The sequence below is a fragment of the Lissotriton helveticus genome, chromosome 12 (assembly GCF_964261635.1).
Source record: "Lissotriton helveticus chromosome 12, aLisHel1.1, whole genome shotgun sequence".
NCBI lineage: Eukaryota > Metazoa > Chordata > Amphibia > Caudata > Salamandridae > Lissotriton > Lissotriton helveticus.
The window spans coordinates 370,660,680-370,675,138 of record NC_136073.1 but is presented as its reverse complement, the minus strand read 5'-3'; the positions used below and the strand labels follow the sequence as shown (position 1 = coordinate 370,675,138).

At 44.8% G+C, this 14,459-nt stretch overlaps 1 protein-coding gene across 1 annotated transcript in view; it reads right to left on the bottom strand.

The window, feature by feature from the left end:
• Positions 1–14,459, bottom strand: part of LOC144799914 (acyl-coenzyme A diphosphatase NUDT19-like) — a 170,611-nt gene that overhangs the window by 22,071 nt on the left and 134,081 nt on the right. Inside the window, exon 2 of the mRNA XM_078671531.1 lies at positions 12,718–12,925. Coding sequence (XP_078527657.1) covers positions 12,718–12,925 — 208 coding nt within the window. The remainder of the gene's footprint in view (positions 1–12,717; positions 12,926–14,459) is intronic.

Genomic DNA, 14,459 nt, shown 5'->3' with positions numbered 1-14,459 from the left:
GAGGGTATTTTTGAGACTTCTTCTCTCCTTACTACTTCCCTTCCCGAAGCTATGGAGTGCACCTAGAAATGTAGTCATGATTCGATTCGATTCGATAAGCTTTATTTGGTTCGTATAAAAACAACCATAAAAGCACATTGAGAAAATACATCATCATACAAATGTATACAGCTGTGTACAAGGTTAATAAACCATTAGAAACAACAATTAAAATATCATGCTCTTTCTTGCATTAATTGATTTGAGTATAAAAGTTGCCGTAAAGAAACAAATATCCGGTTCCTGCATTGTAAAAAGCAACCTCATCGCTGCATCCGCATTAAAAGTACCATATTTTAAAAACAGTGGTTTTAAAAAAGCAGTGCGAAAATTCTTATAAAAATCACATATAAGAAGAAAGTGCAAAGTGCTTTGTTTTGTATGGCCGTCACAAGGGCATGGACCGGCCGGGTGCTGTTTTAGATTTGGGAAAGCTACCAAATGATGCACTAGCCTGAAACTTAATCTAGTGAGAACATACCTATGTGAAATTCTTGTTACCTGGCTTAAATATGTCTGGAATCTTTTAAAAACTGAATAACTATTATAAAACATACATGTTGTTAATTGCCCGCTGTGGCTCATGCGCCTCTTTAGTCTATATGACAAAAACATATTCCTCATTACTGTTTTGGGCAACTCAGCTACAGCGTTAGGGTCATCCAGAATATTTAAATCAAAAACTTCCTTGTAGCTATGTATAATATACTTTAACCACGGTATCATAAGGTAGTTATCCAGTTCAAGGCAATCTTTAATTATTAATCTATTAAAAGCAGTCTCTTTTTTGCCATATGGATTTCCAGATCAGTAAGGGCCTTAAAGCTATCAGGTCCGACAGATAGCCAATCCCAGTTTCCCTATGTATTAACTCTGTAGGTGCTGAAGTTGGTAAACAGAGTAGTTTTTTGATAAACTTGTTTTCCTCCACTTGTAAACTACAATCGGGGTAATATCCCCACACCCCAGCACCATAGAGTGCGATAGAAACGCATCTAGACTGAAAAATCTGCGTCATGTCGCTAATACGTCTGTCTCCTAACTTGGCTGCAATTCTGAAGACTCCATGGACACTTTTTGCCATCTTTGCCCGGACATTTAATATCTCTTGGGACCAGGTTCTGTCTCTGGCAAAGGTGATCCCTAAATAGCAAAACTTGTCCACTTGTTGGACTTTCTGTCCATCTATAAAAAAGGAGTAGGATTTTTTACGGTTACTGCCACATACCATAGTATAGGTTTTACTCTTATTGATATGCAACTTCCTATCGGTTATAAAATCTGCGAACCTATCTATCAGCCGCTGAAGGCCAATCGGGGTCCTGGATAGTAGCACGGCGTTGTCTGCATAAAGCAGAACTGGTACTTCTATGCCGTTTGCCTGTGGGGCATCTGATGTAACTAATTTAAGCATTGCGTCCACCTCATTGATAAAAAGAGTAAAAAGCAGAGGGTCAAGGACGCAGCCCTGTCTGATGCCACATCTGACATTAAATTTGGGCGTACATTCCCCTCTAGTCCTGTACCGTACAGACGTTTGTAATCTTTCATACAGCCGAGCCAAAAAGTAGATTATTGACTCAGGAGCCCCAAGCTCTAGTAAGATTCGCCATAGGATCGAATGGTCCACTAAATCAAACGCGCTGCCTAAATCCGCAAACAAAGTGGTACAAAAAAGGGTGGTGATGGACGGAGCATCTGAACCAATCAAACACTCACACCCAGTCAACAGATCTGGGTTTAATCCATCACCGTTCTTTAGCCCACTCTGCCACCCCAGTTGAGGCATGGCCATATGCAAATCAGTCTGACCCTGTGCCTCATGGGAACAGCCCAGCCCGAACTGCCAAGCCATGCCCTCCCTGGACCGGAAACAAGCTTCCTAGGACCGGATTCTGGCATTTCAGCCGTCTTCAGCCAGGCTTGTTTGAATCCAGTGGCAAAGTGAACAAGGGACTCACGTCTGAGCATACCCTGCCAACTTATGGCAAACAAAGCGGTACAAAAGGGGGTGGTGATGGACAGAGCATCTGAACCAATCAAACACTCACACCCAGTCAACAGATCTGGGTTTAATCCATCACCGTTCTTTAGCCCACTCTGCCACTCCAGTTCAAACATGGCCATATGCAAATCAGTCTGACCCTGTGCCTCATGGGAACAGCCCAGCCCGAACTGCCAAGCCATGCCTTCCCTGGACCGGAAACAAGCTTCCTAGGACCGGTTTCTGGCATTTCAGCCGTCTTCAGCCAGGCTTGCTTGAATCCAGTGGTAAAGTGAGCAAGGGACTCACGTCTGAGCATACCCTGCCAACTTATGGCGAACAAAGCGGTACGAAAGGGGGTGGTGATGGACGGAGCATCTGAAACAATCAAACACTCACACCTGTTCAACAGATCTGGGTTTAATCCATCACCGTTCTTTAGCCCACTCTGCCACCCCAGTTCAGACATGGCCATATGCAAATCAGTCTGACCCTGTGCCTCATGGGAACAGCCCAGCCCGAACTGCCAAGCCATGCCTTCCCTGGACCGGAAACAAGCTTCCTAGGACAGGTTTCTGGCATTTCAGCCGTCTTCAGCCTGGCTTGCTTGAATCCAGTGGCAAAGTGAGCAAGGGATTCACGTCTGAGCATACCCTGCCAACTTATGGCGAACAAAGCGGTACAAAAGGGCGTGGTGATAGACGGAGCATCTGAACCAATCAAACACTCACATCCAGTCAACAGATCTGGGTTTAATCCATCACCGTTCTTTAGCCCACTCTGCCACCCCAGTTCAGACATGGCCATATGCAAATCCGCGAAGCAAAGGTAGAGGGAACCTTGCTTCGCGTAAGTATATTTCCCAACTAATAAATCTAAGTTTATACACTGTTCAAGTGTGCCTCGCCCTTTCCTAAAACCGTATTGAGTATTAGCTAAAATCCTGTTTACCTCTGCCCACTCTTCTAGTCTAACTAACAAAATCCTACTCATAATTTTAATGGAGGAGTCTAGAAGCGAAATTGGGCGGTAATTTTTGGCAACCGATTTATCCCCCTTCTTAAAAATGGGGATAATAATAGATTCTCTCCATGTAGGAGGAACTTCATTATTTACGGCGGCATTAAAGACAATAGTTAATAAGGGGCCCCACAGAGCTGGAACAGCTTTATAAACATCAATTGGGACCCCATCTGGGCCCTGGGCCTTACCTCCACTTCTTCTAGAGTAATATTTAGTGGTTCTACGGGCCAGGTACTAGTGTTGATAGAATTAATGCTTGGACAATGGCTAGCTTTAAAAATACCAGAGAAATGGGTTACCAGGCCTCACTACTTACATGAGACATTAACTCCGGGACCATATAATTTTTTAAAAAGGGGGAATTAACTGTTGCCCAAAACAATTGGCAGTTAGAGGTATCAGCCGCCTGGGTGAGTTTATCCCAGGCCTCCTGTTGCAACTCTCTTTTCCTCTGCTTAAGAGCAAGGTTATAGTCTGCTCTTAGTTTAATTATTAGCATCTGATTCCTAGGTCTACTTATCAGTGCGTGTTTTAACTGGGAAAGGGAAGAGGTGCAAGCATGATCAAACCAACCCTTGTTATGTGTGGATTCCCCATTACCGACCTTTGTAAAAATGGCATCGATTGAATGATTAATTTTGCTAAAATTCTTTAGGACCAATGCAGACTCACAATTAATATTCAAACTGTCATATATCTCAGCAAAACAATCCATAACAATATTCTTTATGACCTTATCCGCATGCACCCCTTTCCATTTTATTCTGGTACCATTGGGTCTGTGCGGTTCAATATTACCCACTTTTCTTATTGTATTTACAGATTTAGTTTCCCAGATTGCAGCTATCAAAATAATACAATTATGGTCGCTGAGTAAAGATTCTTCAATCCTGGGAGCATTACACAGGGGGATAATATTGGAGGATACTAAGATGTGATCGATAATTGAATTCGTGTTCCTACCAGTGAAAGTGGGGATCACATTTCCACAAGTATCTCTTGCACATTGCAAGAGTTCCAAGTCATAATCTGCCATAAATTTGTTTAATGACTCGCCATATAAATTGTGGGGGAAATGAAAATCATCTTCTCCTGCATCCCTTCTTACCCCACAGACCCATGTGGTAGACATAGGGCATATGGGGATGTTAAAGTCTCCAAGCCAAATGAAATAAAAAATAAAATGTTCCTCTATGCTTAACTTATCAATAGCATTCTCCAGATCCTTAATAACTTTACATCGAGTGTTATCAAAGATGTTGTTATAGAAATTAATTAAGAGTACATCCCGGGCATGTTTTGATAAATCCATAGAATTTGCGAACAAGACCCGATGTGCATGTGCCTTTTTACTTCTATTGGTAAGCTCTTTGATATAAGGGTTAAAAGGCCCCCCTTTGCTCTACCTGCCACAGATCCTTGTGCTGGTAGATTATACGAGGCAAACCCCTCATAGCTAACCAATTTGGTACACCAGGTTTCTTGAAAACAGATGATGTCATGGGATCTAATAAAGTCCGTCCAACCCAACTTTTCCCCCTTAGAAGCCAGCCCAGCTATGTTCCAGCTGGCTATAGAAAGTCCTTTAGTAGTACATATAACTTTTGGCTCTATCAATTGGACAGTATTTTCTTCAGGGGGCGCCCCATTATTTTGGCTAAAATGCCTTTAGCCCCCTGGTATTATAACATGCTGTAAATTGACCGAAACCACAACACCCTGTTCCTCACTATTTTCCCCTTCTGTATCACCAGACCTATAATCAGCCGCCGTATTAATTATAAGGCGGTCCGGGGCCTGTCAATCGTTCACATCAAGAATACTAAGTGCTTGGAATCGATTAGACACGGGTACCTCATACAGGGGTTGTAGTGATAAAGCCCTTCTGGTTATATGTTGGTCCGGAGTTGTCCCTCTGGAGGGTGCATGCTTCAGCTGACTATAGAAGAATCCGAGCGGGCGTAGAGAAGCACCCTGTTCAATAGTTGGTAGAGTTGCTGCTCTAATCAGGGAGGTACTAGCATAGTGGGGATTATTAAAATTATTAATAACACAGTCACCCCGTATATTCTTTTCTAGTGGACCTATCCTGTTGACCCTTCTAGTTGTAAGGATCTGGTTAGCATGATTCACTGGAAACCCACAGTGGAGGTTAAGCCAGTGCACCGTTTTATTTTTAAGTGAATCATGGGTTTCCGTTAAGGTCGGATTCAGGACGGGTACATTTGTCAGGACCGCCACATATGGTGAACAGTCAGGGGGTAGATTTATTGTATCGCTGCGTTTCCCCTCCATAGGTATGTTCTCTGGCTGTGTATTAATCTTCTGTGTGTACTCCTTTCTGCCAGTAATTTGTTTACTATCGCCCCCAGAGTCGGTCATCGGCCGCCTAACGGCGCCGGATACCTCTTTCGGTGAGGTTACTACACATATATCTTTGGGGCATTCCTTAAATGTATCTTTCCTTATTTTAAGTAACTCATTATGGAGCATTAATTCCCCGCCTAACCTGGTGACTTCTCCGTTAAGTAGATCTAATTTATCATAGAGTGGTTTAAGATATATGTCAATTTTTGCAGCCAGGACGTTTATAATCTGGTTAACCTGTATATCATTTAAAACACCAGGGTTGATGTTAACTAATCGCTCACCTGTAATGGGGGCAGGAGTAGATTTAGATCCCTTACCAGCACTAATCATCCTCTGTTTAGACTGAGGCTTCCTGCATCCCCTTTTTGCCCTAGAGGCGAGTGCCTCACTAGCAGACAAACTAGGGGTAACTACAGGCTCTAGACACAATGGTGTTGATGCTACCTCACCACTCGCCTTAATGGGTGTAAGACCTGGGCTAGAGGAATGGCTAAGCTCTATAGGGGGTTCAATCAGAGGTACAGGGGCTGTGGTCGACATACTACCTAAATCTAATGATAGCCGGCGTTCAGCGCTATCAATTTCGACATTGATAACACTCACTGCTTTTACGAGATAAGTATCAATCGTTGCACCCGCTAGCTCAACAGTAGTTTTTTTTCGTTTACGCTTTGACATTATTCTAAAATATCGTATTAAACAGTACGAACCAACGAACCGCAAACACAAAGCCTATTCAGTAAATTAAGAGTTTTTAAAACAATTCAACAAAATTCTTCAGGACTATAAAGGGTCCTTTGCCGAAGGGGAGTTACTTGAATATGATGGGCACAACGGCTACTCACTGTCTCTGTCTCTGCAGCTTGCCCCTTACAGCACACCTGTTTTGTGACTAAAACCAAGAGATGGGTCCCAGCCCAGCCTCGAACAATCTCGGACGGGCTCAGATGGGCCCGCCCTTGGCCCGGGCTTCTCCCGGCGCGCGTCCCGCGGGGCGGGAGCAACTGGTTGGTTAAATCCTCTCGGTGAAATGGAGGGAGGGGCAGCAACTCGCGCTCGACTCCGCTGGCTCCTGGGGCGTGTGGTCCTTCTCCTTGGCAGCCCCGCTGTCAGCGCGAGCATTTTTTAAGTCTCCCGGTAAGGTGGAGGGAGGGGCAGCAACTCTCGCTCGGCCCCGCTAGCTCCTGGGGCGTGTGGTCCTTCTCCTTGGCAGCCCCGCTGTCATTCATTGAACCATAAGTCTTATCTTGCTATGACACACAATTGCTTAGGAGGGTCTGTTGGAATAGAAATCATGCTTTTGCATTGTTTTACGTAAGTTAGCATTCGCTGTGCCATTTTGGGTACAGGTGCCATTTTGTATTACGATCAAAACCAATCCTTTGCCACTTCCAAGAAACAGCCTTCTCTAAGTTATGTTTCTTCAGAGCTGAGTTTTGCTACACTAATGAATATACTGTTCTGATTAGCGCATACCTTTCCTTTGATGTAAGCCTTCTCCCACATGTCTAGTGGCGGGCACAGGCAGAGTGACCTTGACACGTAGATAAGGTGTGCCTGGCCTCAGAATAAAAACGTACTCCTTTGTAATTTACTGCCCAGCTGCATCTTTCTGGAAAATGTCATGGTGGGCGTGCTTTCATTGGTTTTGAAATGTACATAATGTATTGTTATGCTTGCTAATGTTAGTTCTTCTACAGCATTCCTAAGAGACTGGGCAGACTGGGCTCCGCTTGAGTGTATCTGAATAAACATCTATTGGTTTGTATTCCCTACTGTCTGACCGACTCTTCATTTGTATGGAAGGCTGAGAGGTGGTAGTCAGTGGCGGTGGGTCCATTGGGGGCGTTGCCCCAGTAGCACGGTCACATTTAGAATGTAATCGTTCTTCTTCTAACGCTAATTGCCGCAATCAGGACTCCATATTGGAATTACCGTCAGAAGTAAAACACGCCACTGACGCTGAAGGGGGCGGGGCTGCAGCAGCATTCTCAGGTTGAGTGACAGCGGCACGCAATAGTGCGCATGTTCGTTTTTGGGCTGATCATTTTTACAATCAGCCCGGAAATGCGCACTAGCCTTCCCCTTAAGAGACTGAGGGTTGCTTCATGCGCAGCCCCCGGTCTCCTAATGGGCAGGGAGTATCCCTGCCCTCAGCCAATCCTAAGGCTGCTGGAGCAGCGTCTGGATTGGCTGAGAGGGGTGACCAGCCAGACACTCACCCAGAAGACGATAGGCGTCAACGCACCGGACCCCTGCCCAGGAGCAGACAGCAGAGGCGGTCAAGACCCGCCCGGTCAGGTAAGTTTACGTTTTTTTTTTTTTAAAACAACCTACATCCCCGCACGAGTATTGCGAGCTACGTTTTAAAATGATCATTAATCCCTTCCCCCGCGCACACTCTCCCCCCCATTCACCCTCCACCGTTTGTTACTGGTGGCCGCCACTAGTGGTATTGTGGTGTCTCATTTTTTTCTGGTGGGAAAGTATGAGGTGAGGTTTGTCAGTACTCAGTAGGTGTCCCCGCTTCAGAAATATGAGTGCATGAAGATGTTATTCTTGTTAACACCCGCTGCCAGTGAAGTGTTTCACAAGCGGGTGTCGTGTGTTCTCGTTCTATGGTGTTTTCTGTGATGTTATTCTTCAGGTGCAGTTCGAAAGTGCTGCTCATTTAAACTAACAAAGCGATACAAAAGTCAACTGATCTGGGTTTAATCCATCACCATTCTTTAGCCCACTCAGCCACCCCATTTCAGACATGGCTATATGCAAATCAGTCTGACCCTGTGCCTCATGGGAACAGTCCAGCCCGAACTGCCAAGCCATGTCTTCCATGGACCGGAAACAAGCATCCTGGGACCGGTTTCGGATTCATAATCCTCATCAGCCAGGCTATCTTGAATCCAGTGGCCAAGTGAGCAAGGGACTCACGTCTGAGCATACCCTGCCACACTTAGGGCGAATAAAGCGATACAAAAGGGTGGGAAAGTATGAGGTGAGTTTTGTCAGTACTCAGTAGGTGTCCCCGCTTCAGAAATATGAGTGCATGAAGATGTTATTCTTGTTGACACCCGCTGCCAGTGAAGTGTTTCACAAGCGGGTGTCGTGTGTTCTCGTTCTATGGTGTTTTCTGTGATGTTATTCTTCACGTGCAGTTCGAAAGTGCTGCTCATTTAAACGAGACACTGCATGTTCTACTCTGGGGTTTGTTTGTGTACCCTGCACCTGCTGGGGTATCAGAAAAAGCAATTGATATGTTTCAAACATCCTTAATATCTGCACCTGCAAACAATCAGCGCACAGCGCAGCACTTCAGGGATAGGTGCGTGTGGATTATACAACTTTCATCTGGCGGTCTTTGATTTCACACTGCAATTAAACAGATCTGTTCAAAGAAACTGACCTTTGGGGAGGAGGTTTTACACCGATGTGATGATGTTTACACAGAGGGCCTTTGAAATGTTGATGGTGGTGGATTTTAAATCGCACCACATAGCGCACCTCTGAGTCAAACGAATATATGTCATGTATGTGCGAAGAGAGATCTGGGAGCAGAGCCCTTAGCCGATCACCCCATCGTGTTTATAATGGTAGGCGGGCGCGCTGTAAACCCATGAAGAGAAATGCATTGGCTGTTAAAACGTGTGAATAGTATACTTGTGTCTGTGAGAGCGAAAGGAGTAGAGGGGAAGACAGCGCGACAGAGATTTCTGTGTGTGCACGCATGCAAGAGTGGCTCTGTATGTGTGTTGGCGTGGGAACGAGAGGTGATAATTCTGTCTGTATACGTGAGTGTATAAGAAGCAGAGAGAGGGGCCGTGTGGAGGGGGGGTTGGGCGAGAGATAGAGCGAACGAATACCTATGTGGTTTGTGTGAAAGAGAGAGAGACAGAAGGGGGGGGGGGACTATATGCGTGACCCTGTGTGTAATGTATAAATGAGGGATATTTATAAAACACATACATTCTATCAACTTTTAGTATAACATTCTACTTTTAAATTACTTCATGCCATCAGAAAATGCCCATCTGCAAACGTCACAGTGCCAGAAAATATACATATCAGTTAATGTGCTGTCAAGCTTGACAGGGTAACCAATCGCACTCCTTGAGGAGGTTCAGTCCCTCCAATCTTTTCAACTTGTGTTCATGGATGCAATACTCTTTGAGTAAACCAAAGTAAACGAATAGTTATCCATATTTATTCATCTGTTCAAAAATGTTCTCGAAGTCATGCTGTTACATCACAGCCATGTGAAGGTTCAACAATATTGGACAGAGTGCCACACCACCTACATCCGCTTAGAAAATATACATATAACATCACCAGCTACTACTTCAGCACATAGGCCTTCGGAAATCGTGTTGTTCAGAGAAGGTACACAATCAAATGCAGTTGTTATGCGCACAACACGTTACGCACATATCCTCAATGTATGCATAGAGATCTATTCAAAAGTTGCTAGTTTAAGGCAGAGTTGCTGTGAATGTCATCGCAGTAGTCACATGCCTGCTAGTAATGGCGCTGAGTGTTTGTGCAGAGCTGAACGAGGCAGATGAGCTAGCGGTGAAATCACCTCCAGTAATTGTAGATGTATTGAAATGCCCTGAATGTGGTAAGCCTTGCAGCATCTAGCAGAGGCACCTGTGTTTATTTAGTGAGCTTACACTCCTGTTGACTCGCATGGTAACGCTAGATCCCTGTAGATATTTTTTAATTTGAGCTGGAGGCGGTTTAAAATTATTTAATCAGTTGCGTTTAGTATGTTTGCGTTGCAGAGCTCTCGAGGTTCCCAGTTCCACGAGTTTTATTCTGGTGTTTGCAGTGCTCTTCACCCCATTATACTGGAACTGCAAATCCCACAATGCAAAGAAACAAATCTGGCCTGGATGTGCTACTTACATGGACTTAGGAAATGCGGGTGCTGTCAGTACTACTTGATCTGTTCGCCCTGCTTTAAACCCAGGACTGCAAGTACCAGAATGCAGTGCAAGGAACTGGACCGGAAGACCCGCTTCCCAACTATGATGGGGCTTGTTGAGTTCAGGTGCCAGGAGCCGGTTGCCTTCTGAACGGACCTGGGTTTGGTGTTGGGGTGAAGGCAGGAAAAGGCCATTTGAATATAGGTTTTGATCTTGCAGGGCTCTGTCTGGTCCGTTTTGTGTGTCTTTCTTTTGTTTGTGCCTGAGGTGCGTTGGCCTACTTCTTCTGCCTACTTTTTGCTTGCGGTGCTCTGGCCTGGTTTGTAGGTTTTTGTGGTGCGCTGCCCCGCTTTTGCTGTGACTTGCAGCGCATTGACTGTCCTTTAATTAGACACACTACACCGCCCTTAACAAACGCAGTTAAGTTCTTGCTGTAAGCAGGCGGGCGGGCCCACCTACGGTTAAGAAGGGTCTCACCCGCTCTTCCTTTTTCAAAATTTTCCCTGAACCCCCCCTTAGGTGGTTCAGGCTCGCGGGCTACGCTCGCTCGCCAAAGTGAAATGCGACAATTTTTTACGCCTCACCACTTTCAAAATGTCACCAGCCGTCACTGGTGGTAGTGAGTGACCAGGGTGACCCTAATCGGGACAATGTTTAATTACGCGGATGACCTCCAGCTAATCTTCAACCTATCCCATTCATCTTCATCTGCCCTGAACGTCCAGACAGTAATGACGTTCATTCATGACTGGATGAACTGCAACCACCTCAAACTCAACACGGACAAGACCGAGCTGGTTCTGACCGGAGGTGGTTGCAGTCCATGGTCCCCCTCTTTTTGGCCCCCTTCCCTTGGTGTTCCCCCACTCCCTGTGCCTAAAGTAAAAACCCTGGGGATTTTTCTCAATTCTCAACTCACTGTCCATTCACAAGTTAGTTTCGTGGTTTCCTCTTGGTTTTTTTTCCCTTAGAATAATTAGGAAAGTTTCCCGTTTTTTTTCTACCTCTGCTTTAAAAGTAATTGTGTTGGCCATGGTATTGTCTCGTATAGACTATGGTAACATAGTCTATAATGGGGCCCCCGCCTACCCGATCCATCGTTTGCAACTGGTGCAGAATCAGGCGGCTCGCCTGATCCATGGCCTGCCCAAATACCATCGGGTCAGTATACATTGTACTTTGAAATTATCTCTAGGTACTTTGCCAGAGTCTCTGACGAATGGTAGGTTCTTGCTCCCTGAAAAACCAACTACAGGGCAGGCTACATGGCTGGATACATTTTCTGTCGACCATTGTACCCTAAACTTTGATAAGCGAGCACCAATGTAGTACTTAGAGAATATTTCCATTATGTGGTGATAAATAAACCGAAACATATAGTTCATGGACTTTAATTGTGAATGTTCACTGGGGCTCTAGTAATGGCACTGCACCTGCATGGAGTTCCCATACTGGCTGAGGATCAAAGTACAGTCTTTTGCTCAAGCATGGATTTTCCTGGGTGCACATCTCGATCAAATGCAGGCATGATAATTACTCTCTGTTTTCTGTTTGGGGTAGTAGGTCTCATCTTCGACCCTCACCTCCCAAATTATCTTTTTAAATACATCTTGGTAGTGCTGGAGACCTTTGGCATTGCCTGCCGGAACTGTTTTTTTCCTTTTCAAGTCTGGTGTGAGCCATAACCTATTGATTTTATCAAAATTATAAGTAGAAGATACTTATAGGGGCTTTCAGACAGTCCTCTTCCACTCGTCTGTTCTTGAAACAATCCTATTTTTACTCGAACCACTGCAGCATTCAGGATGGAGAAGTGGGTCAGCGTACTTCAGTCACTGACTAACTTCCAAATGAGTGACAGGACTCATCTCTTTCACAAGGAGACCATCCTCAAACAAAGTAATTCCCTTCAGGAACTACTCTAGCAATGTGTGCTTTCTGAGATCAAATAAATATTGTTGTTTACAGACCTTTTATTTGTTATAGTGCCAAAGGCGAGGCAGCTCCCGAACAATAAAGTCGTACAATTACAAAAACCATGATAAAGCAAGCATTGTTAAAGCCAGAGCAAGAGTCTAGAACTGGCTACCACTGAACACAATAGCTTTTGTCTTTGCCAATGCTTGGTTGAATATTTGTAGCAGCTAGTACGTTAAGATCAACTTTCATTGGTACTAATGGAAGTTAAATTCAGATGTGCAATCCTCATGTTGAAGGCTCTCTTACTGTAGGCATCAACACTGGACTCCCCAGCGCCACATCCAGATTTTTAAAAGCTTAGGCAACTGAGAAAGGAAAATGTTACTTTTCTGCAGTACTTAATACAGGGGTCAATATGAACAGAAAATCATTGTTCTTATACGTAGAATGTTACTGCACCTGGTAAGATCTGTATGTACCGATCTGAAGTAACTATAACAAAAGGCATCCACCGTTCACATCCTTCCAAGGCACGATCAACAGTAAATTGATGCAGTTCACGCAGTGAAGGTAGACGGGCCATTCTGCTTAATTCATAAATCTGGGGCGATGCAACCCATATCTTCTGAGACTGTAGATTTTCAATTATTTCAGTAGGTGTTGACCACTGGAAAGAATAATACGGATGTTAAAAAAATATAATTTTCCAAATCAATCTTATTTATTTAAGTTACAACGACGTGCTATAATGAAAACAACAACAATATTGCATGCAGTAGTACAGTATTTTTGTCAAATGTGCAAAACTGCCAATATTTTTTAGGTCGAGCCTAGGCAGCGCATGCGCTGTCTCTCTGAGACATTCAGTAATTAGTAAATCTAGTGAAACTCCACCTATTGTGCTTGCATTGGTTCGTTCGCTTGTCTGTTAAATTCCTTGTGTGTTGATAGGTTAGTATGTCTGTTAGTTCCTCCTTGTTTGGGTGGGATGCCTCTACAGCACCTCCTAACTACTGTAAACATGCTATTAGTGTGAATAAGTCTTTGTGTTGGAACTCTTTTGTTTAGTTGCTTGCTTAATAGGTTTGCTCTTGGCAGTCAGGTTTGGCGGGGCAATCTATTGCAGTCTCCCCTGGCTTTTATAAAAAGTCGCCACGGGCCTCACAGGCGTGATCGCGGCAGCTGCAGGCAGGCTGTCTGATCCCATATCCTGCCGCTGCCATGGCCCCTCCAGTCTCGTTTACTTAGTTTATGCCATTGCACTTTCCAAATGAATGCTGCACTTTGTTTTTTGAAATATGCTCCCTCCCCACTTCACGGCCGGCAGCAGCTCTTTCATCGCAGTGGATGGGATCCACAAGAGCGATGTGCGTGTGCAGTACCAGCAGCAGCTCTCCCATGGCCTGGTAAGAGCATATTACCTCTTTGTTGCAGAAGTTACAGAGACTGCCAGCGCGACGTGTAAGGCACGGTATTCAGCTGCTCTGAGAACATGCAAACGGGCTCCCTGGGCTACGCTGCCCCCCCCTTCCACCTGCTTGTTTCAGTTCTGGTGTCAACTGCTTTTTAAATTTTTTTTATTTTTTAGCTGTGCTTTCAGGCTCATGGCGACCACGCAGCTTTGTTTACATGTGGCTACCCTTATTTACTTCAACAAAGTTTTTTTTTCATAAAGTGCCGCACTTTAACTTTAATGGCTTTAGTTAAGTTTTGGGAAGAGCTGATCTTCATGCGAACGCTCACTTCTTGGGCTGTAGCTGCCGCCTCCTCCCTCCCTGCTTTTTTCAGTTACAGTCTAACTTCCTGCATCAGGCCACTGTTCCCCCTCCCTCCCCCATCTATGCACTTCGTGCCGTGTGCTTTGTTTTGTTTTTTACCGGACACGGTGTCTGCTTCATGTGTTCACGTTTTTTTTCTCATTATTTGGGGCAGCCCTCACCCTCTGTTAATCTGTCCTCCGCATCTGCAGTACACATGCTACTACCACAATGCCGGTTGCAGCAGTAGGGTCTTCCAATTAAGTGCAGCTAGGAACGAAAAGGAGCGGCCTCCAGGGGTTATGTAATGGATGTGGCAGACCGAGGCAAAAAATAACGAGGTCAAGCGAACAGCATGAGGAGGCTTGGTAACACATATTTGGCTTTAGCGCTGGAAAAACTTTATTTGCGCTGGAAAAACTATATTTACTCTGGAAAACCATC